This window comes from Azolla caroliniana, unplaced genomic scaffold, assembly GCF_043228905.1.
Source record: "Azolla caroliniana isolate FFs.n. ecotype wild unplaced genomic scaffold, voAzoCaro1.0.p SCAF_8, whole genome shotgun sequence".
NCBI lineage: Eukaryota > Viridiplantae > Streptophyta > Polypodiopsida > Salviniales > Salviniaceae > Azolla > Azolla caroliniana.
Window position 1 is genome coordinate 1328787 of NW_028230443.1, and position 19905 is coordinate 1348691.

A 19905-nucleotide genomic window follows, 5' to 3' on the forward strand; every position below is an offset into this window, starting at 1 on the left:
CTCAAGGTTGTTGCCTTGTAGCTTCACCATTGTACATCTCTGTTTATAGTGACAGTTGGAGTCTGAGGACTCCCGTGGTTTTTTCCCATTTAGGGTTTTCCACGTAAAACATCCTGTGCACTCTTCTCTCTATTGTCTTCGTGCTTTTTGAATTTCCTGTTTTCTGTGAGTTGATCCTATTCCTCGGTTGTGGCCGAGCACCGTGTTCAACATAACCGAGGGGATGCTACCTAGTCTTCAAGCCTCTCTCAAATCAGATCTTGACAAGTTTACGGTGGTGCATTCATAGCACCAATTGTTTGCATTGAAAGCATCCGTACAACTATCAACCGAGAGATCAATCCAAGCCACTGCACTCCACAATGTTGTTCCTTCCGCTTCGCATGCAACCAGGAGGTGAGTCACTCTGTCCCATACCCTCAAGTTTGAGGGCATTCCCACAAACAATGTCGTGAAGAACAGAATGGGCAAGCTATCAAGCTGCTACGTTTACCTAGACGTTCACTAACAGGGTCCACGTTATGGCTAATTTGCCACCAAAATAGCTTGATCTTCTCAGGCACGTGGAGATGCCACAAACCCTTCCAAAAGGTATTGAGTACCTCGTTAAGGATGCCCAATGTCCGCTAGCCATTGTGTAGGGGACCGTCCAACCGCAATGGTATAGCCCGACCCAATTTAGTGTTGTAATTGAAGAAGTGGCACAGTTTGCCACTGTGTTTCCACCTGAAATCCCCTGAGTCCCATTCTAGTTTCGCGAGGGGCCATCAACCATAGACCCACAACTTCTAGTGGGACTCCACCTTAGCAACATCAGGGTCCATCTTCCAGTTCTTATCAGCTTGCGCCACCACTTTGATTGGGTGCCAAGTGCCCCTGCTTTGGCTCTCCCCAAATAATGTAGCTCCTCTAGATCCGCTCAAGCCCTTCAACAAATTAACTATTCCAACCTCATCAAAGAGATCGAACCATGTATCTCCTCTCCCATCCCCCACCAAAACCCCTTCAATTGCCTTTGCTATCAATCTCCTCATTTTCATAGCTCCCTTGAGGGGAGGGAATGGGTCCTCATGTGCTCCTCCTAGAACCACCATGCATCTCCAATCACCTATAGTTGTCTAGTCCATTCAATTAGTGTCTCTGGGGTGTGCTTGACCAAATGTTGTCGCATGTGACACCATGCCCGCAAGATGGAGTTCGTTACCTTATCCTCTGGATGATAGGTCATCTTGGGTGGGACTCCATTCGTGCAACAATAGTTCAAGGAGTCAAGCTAAGGCCTACCGTACTTGGGAGTCCCCCTACTTGCAACCTATTGCGAACGAGTACCTTCCAACACTCCTTACCTGGCAGGAGGCAACGAACCACCATTTTGGCTACCAATGCTTGTATCAAATATCTTGTATTACATAAACTTGAGTCCAACATCAAATATCTTGTAAAGAATACAATCCACTACTTAGTGAACTCAAAACCACATTTTTCTAGAATAGGACAAATAAAGGACGAAATTGTCATCTATGTAGTGTATATAAATATATACACTATCCACTACACACATTTGAATTTTATGGGGTTCTGAAATTGGGAATAGGAAACCACATATCTTGCACCAAAAGTTTCTACACATTGTCTAAACTGCTGATCTAAAAAGAGAACCCCACAACCACTAGATTTTTTATGAGAGATTGATGCAAATGCAAGGACTAGTTCAAAGAAGGCTCCATCGGAATATTCATAAGATTCCCCCCAACTGATTCAATAAATTGTATCCATTAAGCACGTTCCTGAATCCTAAGTACCATATACACAATTAAAATCAAGATAAATGGCACACATTGAAGGTGGTACAATCAAATTTTAAAGCTGCATTTAGTTTTCTTAACGTGATTGGTAGGCAAAGAATCATCTATAGAATTTCATTTCATGTCCTGAACCGTTTTAGCAAACTAAACACAACTAGAAAGGCCTTCTCTTAGCTTAGATGTTATCAAAGCCATGTATACACAACTCTAAATACATTAGCTTGGAAAGATTTCACAACTCAAAATTGGATGCAAATGCTTTCAACAAGTTTTGGGAATCCAGTTCTGCTACAAGGGTATTGTTTTCGCCATCAAGAAGGTTAAAATCCATAAATACTTGTTTGATATCAACTTCCCTCATTTTGAGAAATATGAATAGAACATCTCAATAGAGAGATGGTAAATGAAGTGTGTAGGTGAAGCATTAAAATATCCATTGAGTTGTGTTTTTCAAGAGCCTTCAAGCCCAATTGGAGCCTTGTTAGGCTTATTTTTTGCCTCAAGATACGAGTAAAGGCCATATATGTAGGCTACAAATAGTAGAAATATATTTTACCTTTCCTAAATGCAGGAGGAAGACATAGAGTCTTGGTTCCCACCACATGTGCATGTGGTATGAAATTCAATAACAAAATTTAAAATTAGACCTTAACCTTGCTTGCTCATTTGTGGATAAACTGCAGGTTGAGGATTGCCACCAATTCTTAGCTCCTAGTTTGCCTTTGCAAACTCTATTATCCAAAGAGTGTGCATGGGATTGTGGCCCGAACCATGGCTAGATATATTTTACATTGATCTACAGTAACCAGTCAGCAAATCCTCAAAGAATTCGTTGCGTTAAGGAATTCCTAATCTTTTGTGACTACAATGATATTGTTATGTCTGAAAAACAGGTGGGCTAAATATAGCTGATCATATATTTGCACTCCTTTGAAAATTATCACATGATCTCCTCGAACTAAGGACAATCATTTTCTTGTTCTCATTTGACCATTTTCTTATTCTTTCAATTTAATGACTTGAATATTGACTGAGAAAGAAACATTATATTGAATGTCTTGAATGTCTTGAAGACGAGAAAAAAACAGCCCATGATACAAAACATATAATATCAATGGCCATAAAACATATCTTAACCAACCAAAAGATAATGACACCTTGTGTAATCATCTCAAGGAGCTACAATAACCCAATACACAGTTAAAGGCCATTGCATTACAATATTCTACCTGTAAGTTGATGCCTAAGACTTTTTCCCTAACCTTCATCCCAAAAGGGATTTTAATTGATTATAAACTTCTAAACATAATCCATCCCGATTGCTTCTGTCAAGTGTGTATACTTTAGTGTCTGAATGGCTTCTAAGTTGTGCCACTGTAAGAAATGTACACGGTAAGTTGTCTATGTTAGGAAGTTATGACACAATTTTGATTAGCTATATCTTCTTTATAATAAAAAAACGAACCTTCAGGGATATCCCTCCCATATTTAGGTATAGGTATAGATGCTAACACTGGGACATCAGAGTTAAATATTTGCCAAACAGCAGGGAAAAACTGTGCACTGAAGAGCTCCATTTTACCAACTTCGTCGATGATAAAGAGATGAGCCACTTGATTCAGCTGCACATCAAATTATTTCACAAATGAACATTTTCCAACATACATACATAAATGCACATAAACACACACATAAATGTAAATAAGTAAACACAACAGTATATATATTTACACATTGCATATATATGTGAGAGAAAGATGTACCTCTAGTTCTGGTAATGCAAGCCTTTCAAAGCTTTCCACATCAACCTTGTATTTTCCCACATTTGGCCATTGGCTCCTCCCAACACTGTACGATACGGCATATAATGATACCATAGACTATACTGAAATGCCGTTGTATGTTCTAACAAGTACTCCACCTCTACGAGAGGGGAAAAACCATCTTTAGAAATTATAACAGATTACAACTTACCCTGACCTACCCTGATTGAGTGGAAGCTAGAGCTCCACTTCGGCCATCGACTGTCACTACCTCAAACCCTACTCTTTCACCAGATTCTCTTTTTTCACCTGCCATAGTAAAGCACATATGTTCAGTGTGGGCGAAAACTTCTTGAAAACGTCGGGTTCTTAAAATACAATATAAACAACAGGAGAGGGAATTGAGTTAGGACTGTGTGTAAAATGATGTAAATAATTTAAATAACCTAGATTGAAGAAAGTGGATGCGTTAGATTCAACTCTCCTATATGAGAGTCTATTCCTAACCTTAGTATTGGCTCGTAAATTCTAATCAAGGTTGTGCATGCACATAATGAGAACAGGCATAAAGATATTTACTTGTGAATAAACATTACATGTCAATTCAGCAATTTGTACATAATTGTACTTGAAGCAATGTAATAGTCTCCATTGACAAATGATAGATCAATCATCATAAATTGTTCAACTTCATGTAGCGCAATTTAGTACTGTCTATTAAGCTACAACACATTCAACAATGCATGGCAGAGCTCAATTGCATTTTGCCAATGTTGAATAAAATCAGACTGGGCATTCCAAATCTTCTTAAAGCATTCTACTAATTTTTCAATCTCATAACTATAGAAATGGGGGAAGGAAACAATAACTCGGAATAACCATACTCATAAATTCCCTTCTTAATGTGAAAAATAGTATGGCCTTATTTCCTATTAACCTAACATCTAGGCAGCGAATTTTATATGGGGAAAGACCATAGAATCGAAATCCCTACTTATGCATATTAAATCCATTTTTAGACAAAAGTCGGGTAGGCTCCTTTATTAACCTGCAAGAGATACGCAGCAATACATGGCCAGAGATCAACGATCCTAAAGCTCAAACACTTCAAAAGAATCAATGGAAAACCATCCAAAAATGAAACAATGTAGCAGCAAAACCCTTCGCAAACTCAAAAGTACATGGCAAGAATTAATGGGTGAAAAAGAAAAAACTAAAGAAACATTTTGAAGAGAACTTACATGTATAGAAACCTCGCATGACGAGATGTGGATGAGATAGCTTTAGCTTCTCCATAACCCTAGTGATAAGGGTGGTTTTACCAATGCCCTGTGGGAGGGGATAACAGAAACAGAGCAAAATTGAGAGGCTAATGATGATAATAATAAAGAGAGAGAGCTTGAGAGGGGGGAATGGCAGATCTTCTTACTGGAGAGCCTGTGATGAGGAGGCGTTTGGGTGAGCTCGCCATCATTTCTTTCTTCCTATATTTCTTATTCTGCTACTTCTTCTTCTTCTTCTTCTGCTTTTTCTGCTTTTTCTGCTTTTTCTGATTTTAGAGGCTTCCTTGATCTATTCCTCTATTTAGAGAAATTTACAAACTTAGCCCACATTTTGCCAATTGGCAAACCCATCACACTCAAATCTTTGCCTTATGAACTCATATACATATATATGTATATACACTTTTGAACTCATACACTTCTAGATGATCTTCATGCAAAGAGAATGACAAATACATTCTCGGAATTTGAATGTATTCGTAATCATACACTCTCAGAATTTGAAAGTCGTCCGAATGCAGAGAAATCCAAATGATGTGCATTCCTATTCTCTTATATAAGAACATAAATTTGAGAGCAAGAATATATAGCATTCGGAATTTCAAATTTTGAGAACTTATTTGTTGTTCTCTTTGCATGAGGATAAACTAGAACACTTGGAATAGAAGAAATGGTTCATGGGGACCAATTTATAAGCAAAAACATGTTTAATTATTCTGAAACAATATTGTAGTACATTTTAAAACATTGTCAAATGACTCCTCAAGACTTAAACATAACACACGCCAATGTATAACAAAATAAGTTGTGAACAATTTAATTCCTAAAACTCTCATGACTTCATAAAGCGCATACATGATTCCTCAACTTTTCAAAGTTCATTTCGCAAAAAAGTTTATAAGTTTATGTTATTTATGTGTGTGTGGAAATTGGACACTAGCATATATGTACATTGTAAACTAGAAATATCTTCTTAGTTGACAGGACCCTTGGTCCATTTCCATTATCCTCATCAACTATAGGTGGGAAACTTACTTCCTTGTGTAAACCAATAAATTTTTCATTCACGTCATGAGAATCAAAGAAAGGTCATCACATGCATATTTGTTGCTACTAAAGTGGTTTTCAAGTTGACTTCTCCTCCTGGTTGCAATGTCACCCATGGTGTCGAACACTCTCTATTGATGACGAGCTACAAGATTGTGATGGAATTTTAATGTGAGAATGAGCTCTTGTGGGGGGGTTTGTTATAATTAAACTTTTTATCATCTTCTCATTTATTATCGAGAACACCATTCCCAATAGTTGGGAAAGTAGCTTCCAACAACTTTCTATTAAGACCCAAACCGAAGCATAGTTGGGCTAGTTGTGTGAGTTTAAAAGATAATACAATTCCATAAATATAACCTTTTTTAATAATAGTGTTTCATAATGCTTTATATTATTAAATACAAAGTTTGTGTGCCCAAGCACTGAACGAAAATTGTTGAGAAATATTTTGCAACATGGATTGATCATATGGAGATTTCCTCAAAAAGATCTTGAAGAAACAGAATTCATGAAAAATGGGCAGATACAAAAATATCATGCAACAAGAGATGATCGTACAGTGATTGATTGCCTCAAAATGAACTTCAACTACAATGCATGAAAAATGGGTTGATGGAACACCACATGGTTGCATGACATCCACATTATAACAAAAAATCTAAACTGATTCAGAAATTGAACATATTGCAAGATGGATCCTTGTTTTAAGTTCTCAATGAGGATTAACATTAAACAAAAGAACAAATTGCGAAAGCACTTCTTTACAATGTACTAGTCCTTGATTGGTCAGCTAATCTTTTTCCCTCAACAAAAAGGAATACTTTTCTTCAGTCCATTAACTCCAAAATTAGAGAAGTACATACTTTAATTTTCCTACTTTTTGGTGAAAGTTGATTGAATACCTATCAAATTTAAGCAAGAGAATTCTTCAGTTTGAAGTTCATATCAAACATTGAATGAACTTTACTTTCTCCCAATGTATTTCTTTATGGATGATAAACACATGGCTTCTGATGCAATTGTTTCTCTATGATCAGTTCATATGTATATGCATCCACTTGCGGAATACAGGTCAATAATTACAGAGGGCTCCAGAGTAAAAGCAATTGTTGTATACATCACAATATGAATATCATTAACTGAGTCTTTGCTTGCTTGAAATTGAACAAATGCCCCAAAAACTATGACTATGACCATGTATTATTGTGTTTCGTTAGCATCAGAATTGGATCCATCGAGAGTGCGGATGAGTAGAAACATTCTACTGAATAAAACATCTAAGTGCTTCTTCATAAATTTTCACCTGGTCTAACCGCATACATAACATCAGGAGAAACACCTTTGGAAATGCCCAAGGAAAGAATGTGCTGCAATCTGATGCCTAAGTTTAATCTCCCTTGACAATTGGAATGATTTCCAATCTAGCCAATTGAATGTCAATTCCCAGATCAATAAACCTGTGCATATCAAAACTCCTCGATTGACTGTTGAATAGCTTTTATTAATGCCCTTGGTTCATAAATGATGCCAACTTTATCATCTAACATGCTCTCCACAGTTACCTGTTCTTGCAACAGCACAAAACAAAACTCATATCTCCGGTTTTCTTTTGACATAGAAAAACAGTAGTGAGAGAATTTATCTTATCACAACCTTACAATCAAGCTACACATGTCCTAGACCACACGAATGTCTTCATTCTACTTAATGTTTGATCGATAGATAAAATTTAAGCATTATATTAGAATTCTTATGCTAAACATGAAAATTGTGAGAAGCTGATATTTGAATTGCCAAAGCTCAGACCTTACCACTTTAGTAATACCCAATGTTGTCAACCTATCCAAATCCACATGAATCCCACCTCCATTTGGTGCAAGAATACAATTAACATATGCAGTGGCCTACAATACAATCTTATAACATCAATGAGTTTGGGAAAGCTTTTTCCTTGCAGAAACTAAATGCAATACACAAGCAATATGTATAACCTATTATTACTTATCTTTCATAAATACTTACAGGATAATGCAAGCACTTCTGAGGATCTCCATATTTCCTATTCAATGCATTGCAGATGGACATAACAAAATCTGAAGCTAACATCCCACATGTCTCTCTATCATGTGTTCCATTGAGAACCAGCATCTGCAAAGCAAGGACAATAGTAGTTACGACAAACTTGTAGAAAAGTTCCTTGACAGAACTTTTGACACATTGTCTTAATAAGTCTGCATTTTGATATATACAGACAATCTCAAACTCTTCATACTTTCAGACATGTTCGCTCAGCAATTACTTCCCCCACACCACAAAGCACCTGCTCCACAGAGATTACAAATATGCTGAAGAATCTTCTTCCTGCATGAGCTTTTAGTAACTTATCTTAAACTAATAGATATCCTTCCCAAGGAAAGCGCGGAACTTAGGGCATATGAATTTTGCTTTCTTTCTCTAAACTGTGGAACAAACCAGTGAAGGGCAGATAGAAGTGAACAGTGAGCCCATTCCATAAACAACTGCATGGACCTGCTTGAGATGCTCCAAAACAACTGGATTGACAGCAGGAAATACCTACATATGTTTCACACATTTCAATGTTGAGACAGAAAATTACGGATATACTAAAACTACAAAGAGCAATAGAAACCTCTCAAAATCAGTTTGACTAGCATAAACAACATGATAACAGACCTCGTGCAACAGATTGGTACCCTCACTTGACATGTAGAAAATGCGCTTAATTCTTGCTGGAAGTCTGCCTGACGACTGTAGACACTGTATCACACCAATCAAATATTAGGTGCACAGCATGAAATCTATCATTCTATGACAATGAAAAAAGATTGTGGTGATTACATTTCGTTGTATTAAAATAGAAAACAAGCATCAAATTTTTTTTAAGTACACAAAGGATGTAGCATAATTGCCACATTTTGGCCTTATGATATTGCGAATTTTGTTTCTTCACCTGTGGCCCAGGAAAACAGATATTACGATATACCATTTTTCATACCCATTGGTCTCTCAACAATATCCGCCCAGCATAGCTGGAAATAATAATATCTACCTCCATGTTCTAGAATGACTACAATGAGGTAAAGCCTTCAATTTCAAGTGGGTTCACTTTCTATAACCGCTGTTTACTTTGCATTCACGCCATTGTTATTGGGGGCAAGAAGGAGCCGGGATAGAAAATGAGCAATTCCAATAAAAAAATTCGAAAGTTAGGTTGGCTCGTCAAAACTTATGGGACGTACCATTTAAACATTCATCAATGTCTCAACAACGTTCTCCAGAACATCAAGTCTGGAAAAGAATGATAGCTAGCTTCATGGTCTAGAATGATTACTTTGGAGTAATGCCTGAAAATTTTCACAGTGGGTTAGCTTTCTATTAAACACTGTTTACTTTACATCTGTGACTTGGGATCCAGAAACAACTAGGATAGAAGACAGGATCAATTCCCCTAAAAGATTCGGAAAGCTAAGTTTTCTATTACCAAGTATACCTTAGGTTCAATGTAGTGTAGCCATTTCGGAAAGTCTGCAGTGCAGCCACTGTTTATACTGTTTCCCGACGAAAAGTGTTTATTCTTACTTCAGATTTCCATATACATCAGCTTAACAAAGGTACAAAAAGCCCTAAATTTGCAACTTGGAGGTACAGGGAACAGAAATGTGGTGGTTTATTATTTCAGTCCACACCAGTTTCTAAGAAAAGAGCCTCAGGTACAAACAAATGCTGCATTTCCATCACATTATCAAAAGTATCAAAATTACGGTCCTGAGTTAAAAATAGCTGATTATTTCAGCAAGATGGGGAATTAGGAAAGCTCAAAATGAGGATGTGGCCGACTCAGGCCTTATATTTTATTCAGGCAATTGGGTATTTATGTAGCCATTTAACAAATCCTTGTATTTCATACTTCTTATCCATATCCATTTCTACTTTGAAATGTTCGCACTTCAATGCATGTGCTAGTATTATTTGTCCCAATCATTCTATTTGAAGTAGATGTTAAACTACCAGCTAGATGTCTTATGCAAATACAGTTAAACTTCAGCTGCAGCCACTCAATGATCATATAATGCTTAATTATATGCATAAAAAATAATAGCAAGAAGATAAAAAGTTTAACTTTCTATAATGTAAAACCTTATTTACGGATTGTGAAAGTATTTTAACAGAGCTTGATGTATGTGGATGAGATATCTCATTCTGTCCACGAATCACAGTACCATCCTGCCCAACAGATATTGCATGTCAAAACTTTTTCTGATGGAAGCAAAAATCATGTAGTCATGAAAATTAAGCCTAGAACTTACTTGCAGTTCACATCCAAGTGTGAGACGGTCATTGGTACAAATAACTGGAAGAATGAAACTGTTTGTTGGAATTTGAGAGACACGGGAGAAAAGGAAGATTGCTGCATCTAATGACTGGAAGAAAATCCGAGCTCCAGCAAAAAAAAAATTGCCTATACTGGTACAGAGAAAGAGAATGTACATATTTCATTGAGTCAGAAGATTGGGAAACCTAAACACCATTCAAACACTTCAGAGAGCTACAAAGAAAGACAGGTAATCAGTTTATCTATCCAATTTATGAATCTTCTACAGGAGCATGTACGGACACTGGAATCCTTGTGGTTCCTAAGATACTAAAGGATAAGTCGCTCCAATACAAGAATGGATATATATATATATATATATATATTATTTATGCAAAAAAATGACTGGAAAATGTATCCATCTAGTGAAATGTTAAATTTTGATAGTTTTGCAAAGACAATTAGGAGATATATACCTTCCATTACTGAAGCAAAACTTAGTTGACCGAGAAAGTATCTGCAACATCAAAGAAAAATTATCAGCCTGTCTAAGTCTTCTCAATGCCTCACTTATTTTTGGCATCACATTAGAGAGAACAGGTACATTCTTGCGTCTCAATCCCTATTCTAGGATGTCATATCCCAAACAATATCTGATAAAACAGTCATACAAGGATCAGTGAGGGATAGAAATAAGTGATTATAATTGATGATGAGGAATTTGAATATTCAATCATGCACTCTGGACACTATCATTTGGGAACTTATTCAAGATCGCATACATGGTACGAAACAGAAAGCCCATCAACTCATCTAGACATATGTTAAGCAATATGCTAACTAGGATTTTCAAGAGGTGCATGCTAAATTTCTTACAGCTCCACCTCCAACGAACAAAGAGTGGAAATGTAGCTAATTTCATTGCAAATAGGAGACAATTTATGGGGATCCTTCAGATACAGAATTTCTGAAGAGATGGAGTGTCCCCTGGAAACTATGCTCGCCATGTAGCTACTTTTAGCTATGTCATTGTGCCATTTTTCCAAAAATAATAATATAAAACTCATGTACCTGCCTTCCTGTCAGTTGCCCCTCATCTCTCATTTTTTCTCATTGAAGGATTAAATAAATTATTAGCTAGAACATAATATAAACCAATGCAATCTAAGAAACCAGCAAAAGTCGAAGTTAAAATTTATATGCATCAAATAACACACATACTTGGCTCTGAAAATACACCAAAAAAGCTCTGATGGTCTCTCGATAAGGCCCAGAAACACCATTCCATAAGCTGTTTTCACCTTCAACAATTGTATACCTGCACCATATGCAGGTAGATTTTAAAAAAGTAACCCCAAACAACCATCAAAATCGTATCATTTAAAGAAACAAATATTTACAGTACATTAGGGCACATACACAACTCAGACGTGGATCCTCCCAAGAAAGAAGAAATGATTTTATCTTTATCAGTTTAAAATACTTTAAAACGAGCACAGGCTGAAATTTGTGGATAATCCTATCCTGAATTTCCCCATTCTCGTCTGTTGTTTCAGGTGACCACTTATGTTCCTGCATTGACCATGTCTAAAGCACATTATCACTAAAAAACCTCGTATCACAATTGTTGATCTCCTTGCTTTTGTCGTTACAAAGATTATTCTCATGGAAATTTATTTCATTGCTACCATTCATCAGAGTTCTAGTCTCCTTCCTATACAGCTCTTGTCTCTATACTTGTATTATTTGCATCACTCCTGCTCAATGCTATCCCCTCCTCAATCTGTGACTTGTTTTTCCTTGTCTCTATCCATATTTTCAGACTAATCTCCTCCAAAGGAATACCACATAAAACAGTGGCAATCACTACTAATCCCCTCAGTTATTTAATATAAGAAACCTACATAATGAATAACACAATGATTCCATTATAGATTTACAAGACAAAGAAAGAATACAATAAAATAAATTCAAAACAAATAGTAATTGAATTGAATACAATAAAAGAAACACAAACCAAACATAAATTGAATTTAAAACTCTTTGAAAAATAGATGCAAGATACCCAACAAAACTAAGAGTAGCTTATTCTGTATTTTAAAGTACCGCAAATTTATTGAGAAGAATACATCTTTCAGAAGATAGCACCTGTTGAAATCGTTATCATATACAATAATCACTCATGGACACGATAAATCACCAGTTATTTAATATAAGAAACCTACATAATGAATAACACAATGATTCCATTATAGATTTACAAGACAAAGAAAGAATACAATAAAATAAATTCAAAACAAATAGTAATTGAATTGAATACAATAAAAGAAACACAAACCAAACATAAATTGAATTTAAAACTCTTTGAAAAATAGATGCAAGATACCCAACAAAACTAAGAGTAGCTTATTCTGTATTTTAAAGTACCGCAAATTTATTGAGAAGAATACATCTTTCAGAAGATAGCACCTGTTGAAATCGTTATCATATACAATAATCACTCATGGACACGATAAATCACCAACTGTGGCATCATCAATATCTAGGTAACTTACGCTATCACTACTAATAGTGTAAAAGCATTTCATGATAAACCTCCTCTCATAATAAGTTTAATATAGGGAAAAGTACCAGGATACCCCTGGAAGTTTGTCTATTTACCAGAATACCCCTGAAAGTTCTAAATTTACCAAACTACCCCTATATCCAAAAAAATACATTCTATAAAGTAAATATACACTCAAATGTACAAGCCATATTTACCAAACTACCCTTAAACCTAGACTTTTTTACCATAGGGCTAGTTTGGTAAATTTGGCTCATAAATCATATCCCCCTCAAACCCTCCACATCCCCATCATATCCCCCTCGAACCATATCCATCGTCCTCATCATCATCTTCACCATACTCATCTTCCTCTTCGACATCTGCCTCATCACCACCACCACCACCATCATCATTAGGAATTTCCTCCCCCAATTTACCATCTCTTCACACGACAGCAGCTCTCTGCTAACCTAGACATCTCCATCGACCTTTTCGAAGCTTCGTATCCATGGCGGTGCAGGATATTATTGCATCGGAGAAGAAGAAAATTGTGGTAAGGATAGCCAAAAAACATCGTGGCCACCACATCGTCTTTCTGAGGGAAGCTTTAACCCTAGCTCTAATTCCTTTGATCATCACCACGAGCACGAAGATACGGCCATCAAATGGGGTATCCCTTAGACCCTACGCATCAGAACCATCATGCCGCAGTAAAGGGGAAGCAACATGGTGATCTATCCAAAGTATCGACTTTGGATTACCTTTCTGATTCGGACCTGTCTTCCACTCGGATAAACTCTATCGGTGGGGTGGATCCTGATTTTACTCGGATTAAGGCTTCGACCAATGATCAAATCAAGTTAATGTGTAGCTTCGGTGGAAAGATCATGTCTCGGCCAATGGATGGGAAGCTCCCATATGTAGGAGGAGATACTCACATTTTGAATGTCATTAGCAAAGCCTCCTATTCTTCTCATCATGATCCACAATTCTATATGGCTGCAGAATCTCCCAAAAATACTCTAGGAAACAAAAATAGCTTGTAAATAGAAATCTGTAGTCATGGACCAAAAATAATTTAATCCAAGGGATAAGATTTAAGATTTTTTTTCCCAAAAATGTTCCATGTACTCCCTTCGGATCATGAAAATAAAAACTTCTGGTTGTAATTTGTGTATCTGTAGACCAAACTTGATATATTCACCCAGGATCTAGAGAGAGAGAGAGTACTGACCTTATGAAGACGATTGATGATGAACAAGAAAGGAGAGAAAACTACCCAAATAATCACTAAGTAAAGAATTTTCTGTTTGAAGGGTAGTTTGGTAAATATGGCTTGTACATTTGAGTGTATATTTACTTTATAGAGTGTATTTTTTTAGACATAGGGGTAGTTTGGTAAATTTAGAACTTTCAGGGGCATTCTGGTAAATAGACAAACTTCCAGGGGTATCCTGGTACTTTTCCCTTTAATATATATGTACCTAGAAAACTCAAATATATCTATTCACATAAAGAAAAATTGGAATACATACCCAATAGGGTATAAATACATAAAATCGTGGAGTTCAAAAACTTGGGAAAAAATCCACAAAAAACTCTATAAATTGTGAAACAAACGACAAGAAGACAAGTCTGGCAGATAATAATAAGTGATTCAAAACAATCAAATTCATAACCAGTGAGAAAAGGGTTGCAGGGTTTTGACAACATATACACGTCTCACTGGGAAATAGCATAATATATATGTATTAGTATATATAAATACAAAAAAATGCTGTGTGCAAATGTATGCATAATTATCTAATGATATTGTGCTAATTTCTAGAAATCCAATTTTATAACCAAACAAATTCCAACTCTGTTAGGCAAGCATACTTAGTGAATCATGAAATACACATTACAGCCATACCATTCAAATTTTGCTTCTGTTGCATCAAACGGCAAACGATGCCCAAGAAGCCGTCTGACAGCCAGTGCTTCTATTGAACTTTCATCAGAAAGCCGCAAGCATCTAGATCTGATGTCCCCAACAGCTGGTCCACCTATTTACAGATAAATACATGTTTGGAAATAAAATTATCAAAAATGAACCATGACACTCCAATACTGTTTCTCACGTTTAAATGCACGATACTAGAAAGCATTTTGATGTTTAGGTTGTGTACTTTCTATAATTAACATGATGGAAAATAGACCTCACCTAGCACGCGCACAATTTCTGCAGTACTTCCACCATCATCTGACACTGGAAGAACATGACTGACATGAGTTGTGAACTTTTTAAGTTCTTCAACAACACCATTGAAGGCAGTTCCACCTGCAACAATAATAAGGTCAGAGAGCTAATAGGAACATAAGGATTTATGTATAATGCAACTTTTGGGTTCAGCTTATAGTCACATATATTCATCACAAATGAGAGCTCGTTAACCCACTTAGCTTTCTTGTGACTATTAATTGATATTTATATTGGTGACACAGATAAAAAAATTACAGAGAAGAAGAGCTGACTTTCACATGCAATAAGGGAAACCTGAGATGTCAGGCGAACCACAGACAAACACTCATGATGGCCATTCAAAATCATATTTAAGTGTTGAATCTAATGTTGGGCCAAGGTTAAATCATTAGCATATGCCTTTCAATTCCAATCTTATATAGACACGTAAATCACTAATTCAGAGACATATTTCCAGTATTTTGAATCAATAAAACGTTACAAAGACAAAGAATCTCACACAGCCAAATATTTCTCCCAGTTCCATGCCTAGAATTACCATGGGCATGTCCTACCAAGGCATAAGTGTTCTTGCATTCTAACAACGTGACCTTCCAAACTAGTTTTTCATGCACGAAATAAAAGGAAATGATGAGAAGAAACCAAAATAGGTAAGAATCTCATACATTTCTAGTGATTTCCATTTGTTTCATAACTATTGCCAATTAACAAGATGCAAATTTTACCTTGCTGAGAATTTTGAGTGGATGAGCCACATTATTAGAAAATAGCATAGACGTATAGGAATTATAATGGTAATAAAAAATCCAACTAACATGTTAGTAAAAGAGGCACTTTATCACAAAATACCACCAATTTACATGAGCTACCTGAAATTCTGCATGATTCTATCTGCTTTTAATCCTCTTTATAAATCATTCTAGCACGCAGTTCAAAACTTTGATTGACATTTTAAACTTTGGAGAATGAGGGCACCTGTTTCCAATAAAGTGGTTTTGATCCTCCAAACTACCTTCTCATTCCTTAACGAATATAGGACATAAAGGAAATATAGGGAATTTGTAAGAAATGTCAACAGTTCTATCGAGATTTCAATCAACAAGAACAAAAAGTTGACCTACATTCAGTGGAAGACCGGACTATGTTTTCACGCATGAAATAATAGGCGATTTTACGATAAATTGTATATGTTGCTATTAAATTTTTTTAGCTTTAGAAAGATCTCCGACAGGAATGTTAGCAATATATTTTGAGAACTCTTGTTCTCATCCTCCAAACCACATCTTCATGCAGTAAACTATAAAGAAACTTCTGAGAAAATACCACAAATTCGTAAAAATATTGTACTTTGTTCTTTTAACAAAGAATTGCAATCAGCAAGTTCAAAATTCAACCGGCATTATAGTAAATGATGAAACTACCATTCAATCATGAAATATAAGAGAAGATGAAAAAATGCCACAAATTTATAGGTATCTGTATTGGATTGTGTTTCCTTTACAAATATTTTCAACCAGAAAATGAAAATATTCTACCAACATTTTAGTGAGTGAGGCATCTTTTAATGAGTACCACAGAGTTATGAGAAATTTGATATGTTTGTTCCAGATTTGGTTACCTTTGTAAAGATGTCTACCTGGTAGGATCTAGAATTTGACTGCAATTTTTAGTGACTATTTCCCCGGTACATTGCCTTTAACGCATGAATAATAGGAAATTACAAGAAAACATGGCAAATTTATATGTTTCCCTTTACGAAGATTTCCAAGGGGCAAGTTCAAAAATTCAAAATACATTGTAATGAGTGAGAATGAATAAAACAACTAGAAATTCCCCATTATATCAAAACCAAATGATAATCATACTTGTAGAGTTTCCATCATATACAAACGATCACCGAGAGAGAGAGAGAGAGAATATACCAGAGAAGATAAGCAGCCAAGGAGACATTGAGAAGGAAGAAAAAGATATTTCATTACTGATGCGATGATCTTCTGAAGGTGGAGAAGACGATGAGATATGAGGGAGGTGGTTGAAAGAAGAAGAAGAAGAAGAAGAAGAGGTAAAAGTCATGGCGATGGAGCTTTTCGAGAAATTATTATTCCTCTTCTGATAAGACTTCGCAGAGGTGGAGGAAGGGAAGCTTGAGGTGGAGAGAGGGAGAGCTGCAGAGGAGATCATCGAAGCAGAGAAAGAGAAAGCAGGGGAGAAAGAAGAAAAGCAGAAGGAGAGCTGAAATTAGGTGCTTTTGAAGGAAAGGGTAGTTCTGTAATTTCAAAAACCCATTGAGGGTATTCTTGTGAATTAAAATGCTTGATAAGGAAAGGGTAGTTCTGTGAGAGTATTAAATTTATTGAGGGTATTATTGTGAATTAAAAGAAACTTTGGGGGAGGGGGTTATGTTGGTGAGCTTGTTACAAGCTTAGTGGTCATTCTATTATTCTTGACACTTGCCTAACAAAAGGCCATGTCAAATGGCATTCATGGTATTGCTTGACGCCGATTCAAAATTCCCGTTCTGCGTGGTGCTCTCTGGACTTGAGTATTGATTCAATTTCATGATATTGCCTGACATCGATCCGGAATTCCGTTCTATGTGTCAATCATCGAGACCGGTGAGATCACGTCCCTCCTCTCCGGAAAATTCGAGATGATGCACTTGAAGGAGCTCCATTACTTCCTTGGCATCGAGGTAATTTGGACTCCAGCAAGCATTATGATCTCCCAACGGCACTACATCCTCAACTTGTTATCGTTTCTTGTTATGATGATATCGTCCATGCAACAATGCAAGCTGTGAAACTCATTATAAGAATGGCGTTCGTACTTGAGTACCTCTCATGATATATTCAATGTGCCAAGACAATGGCCTTACTATGAATCATTTCACCCATTGACCATTTTCACTATCAAGAGAGGCACATGGGATAATTACAATGCCGTGGAGCAAATTCCCTTTTTGTATATGGTACATAATTGTAGATACATAATATTTTGGCAATGTTTCTCTTTTTCTTTTTGTCCCCCTCTTTAGTATTTGTCGCAAGGGATTCACGAAAATGGAAAATGTGGCATTTAAAAAAATTGAAGAAGTGCCATGAAATCGTCAAAAAAATCGAAGAATATGCACCATATGGCACCCATGCGGTATTGAATCTAATGAACTGTAGGAATTCATAGCAATGCCTATTAAAGGGCAACTCTTTATGTTCAAACATGGTATTGTGAAGAGCATCAATTTCAACAATGTAATGCCTTTTTTTAATCATGAATAGTTTGTGTGTGTGAGCTCAAACTACAATCACTATAATACAAGGGGGCATAACATCGAGCCCTTTTTACTAAAAATGCAACACTAAACTAGTGCCCTTTTTTAGATCAAACATTGCAATAAATGTCGCAATATAAAAACCGACATTTAGCCTCGTGTTTTTAAAAAATTTGAGAAAACATTATAAGGAAAGGGGGATTCAAATCCCCCTTTCTTGTTCTTGAGCCATCTCCTACTCTACATCTGAAGCACGATCCCACCCTTGATGATACATTTCTCTCTCCCATACAAATTAGGGTTTATACCTCGACATAATGATTCACGTCCCTTGTCCACATGATGGTTTCAATTCACTTATTTACATGAGGGAACAATCAATTTTTATGAGTCGATTCCGTAGATGGTTGATGTTGGAGTTTTTCAACCTCCGCGTGATTTCTTAACTTCACCTATCCACATAGAAGCACTTTGATTGTTTTATTGCACATGTCTCATACATGATAGAAACAACTACTAAAGCAAACTCTAGCCTTACTCCACAACCTAATCACATTCACATGACGAGCCCATGCCCCTTTATCATGTTTCGATGCACTCAATAAAAAGAGTAAAGAGACAAGAAATCACAAAGATGATCTACCTTTCACTAAAATGCTTAAATAGTTACAAGCTTAAGTTAATCACAATGATTAGGCTTAATGCTTGAGGTTAAGAACGCAAGTAAAGAGAGAGGGAGAGAGAGAGAGAGAGAGAGAGAGAGAGAGAGAGAGAGAGAGAGAGAGAGAGAGATGCACGATCTCTACAAAAATGAGATGTGCAACCTCGTCCCCACATCAACACACAAGAAGTCTATTAGCTATCAATTATGGACTTACAAAGTAAAGTGCATTGTTGAAGGCTCTGCCATGTGATACAAAGTTTAACTCATGGAGAAAAGATATGACAAGGCAACAACTCCACAAAATGGATGTCAAGAATGCCTTCCTCCAAGGAGAGCTCGAGGAAGATGCGTACATGATACAACCACTCAGGTTCAAATCGGAATATTACCTACGTTGCCGCAAAGTTACGTGAGTGTGAAATCTAAGCGAGACCACAAGGACTTGAACCAGAGAGGATGGGTGACTTGAAGGTTCATTAGACTCAAAAGATCATTAGAGTCCAAAGCTCCTAAGAGTCAAAAGGTTGCTAGACTCCTAAACTCGAAGGCTCCTCATAATCAAAGGCTCTTCAGAATCAAAAGGCTCGTCAGAGTTGAATGCTCTCTAGAGTTGAAGATAAGGCAAAGTCGAATGCTTGTTTGAGTCAAAGGCTCTAGAGAGTCAAAGGATTGTCAGAGTTGACGATAAGGCAAAGTCGATTGCTCGTTTGAGTCAAAGGCTCTAGAGTGTCAAAGGACTGTTTGGATCGAAGATAAGGCGAAGTCAAAAGTAAGTCAATGTTGAAGGCTCGTTTGAGTCAAAGGTTCTGCAGAGTCAAAGGATTGTCAGAGTCGAAGGTAAGCCACATTCAAAGGTACAATGACTAGTCGAAAAATGATTAACACGTGAGATTATGAACGAAACCTACATTTTTTTTTCCAAACAACATATTCTTCCATTAGTTTTAAA

General features: G+C 36.5%; 2 protein-coding genes across 3 annotated transcripts; both read right to left on the reverse strand.

The window, feature by feature from the left end:
• Positions 1-2880: 2880 nt before the first annotated feature.
• On the reverse strand, positions 2881-5135 carry LOC147860688 (uncharacterized). Of its 2 annotated transcripts, none has more exons than XM_087323244.1 (6): positions 4998-5135; positions 4810-4897; positions 3790-3877; positions 3569-3653; positions 3271-3427; positions 2881-3179 (listed from the first exon to the last, which is right to left on the reverse strand). In XM_087323244.1, the coding sequence occupies exons 1-6, from the start codon at positions 5040-5042 to the stop codon at positions 3070-3072; spliced, it is 573 nt and encodes a 190-aa protein (XP_087179370.1). In that variant the 5' UTR covers positions 5043-5135; the 3' UTR covers positions 2881-3069. The 2 variants fall into 2 exon arrangements, with proteins under 2 accessions (XP_087179370.1, XP_087179371.1); XM_087323245.1 differs by lacking the exon at positions 4998-5135 and adding an exon at positions 4563-4616.
• A 1457-nt stretch (positions 5136-6592) lies between these two features.
• On the reverse strand, positions 6593-17240 carry MEE18 (maternal effect embryo arrest 18). The gene is made up of 13 exons (XM_087323383.1): positions 16947-17240; positions 14986-15102; positions 14695-14827; positions 11456-11552; positions 10711-10751; positions 10230-10386; positions 10060-10146; positions 8596-8679; positions 8374-8475; positions 8174-8221; positions 7924-8049; positions 7713-7805; positions 6593-7463 (listed from the first exon to the last, which is right to left on the reverse strand). The coding sequence occupies exons 1-13, from the start codon at positions 17203-17205 to the stop codon at positions 7368-7370; spliced, it is 1440 nt and encodes a 479-aa protein (XP_087179509.1). The 5' UTR covers positions 17206-17240; the 3' UTR covers positions 6593-7367.
• Positions 17241-19905: the final 2665 nt, after the last annotated feature.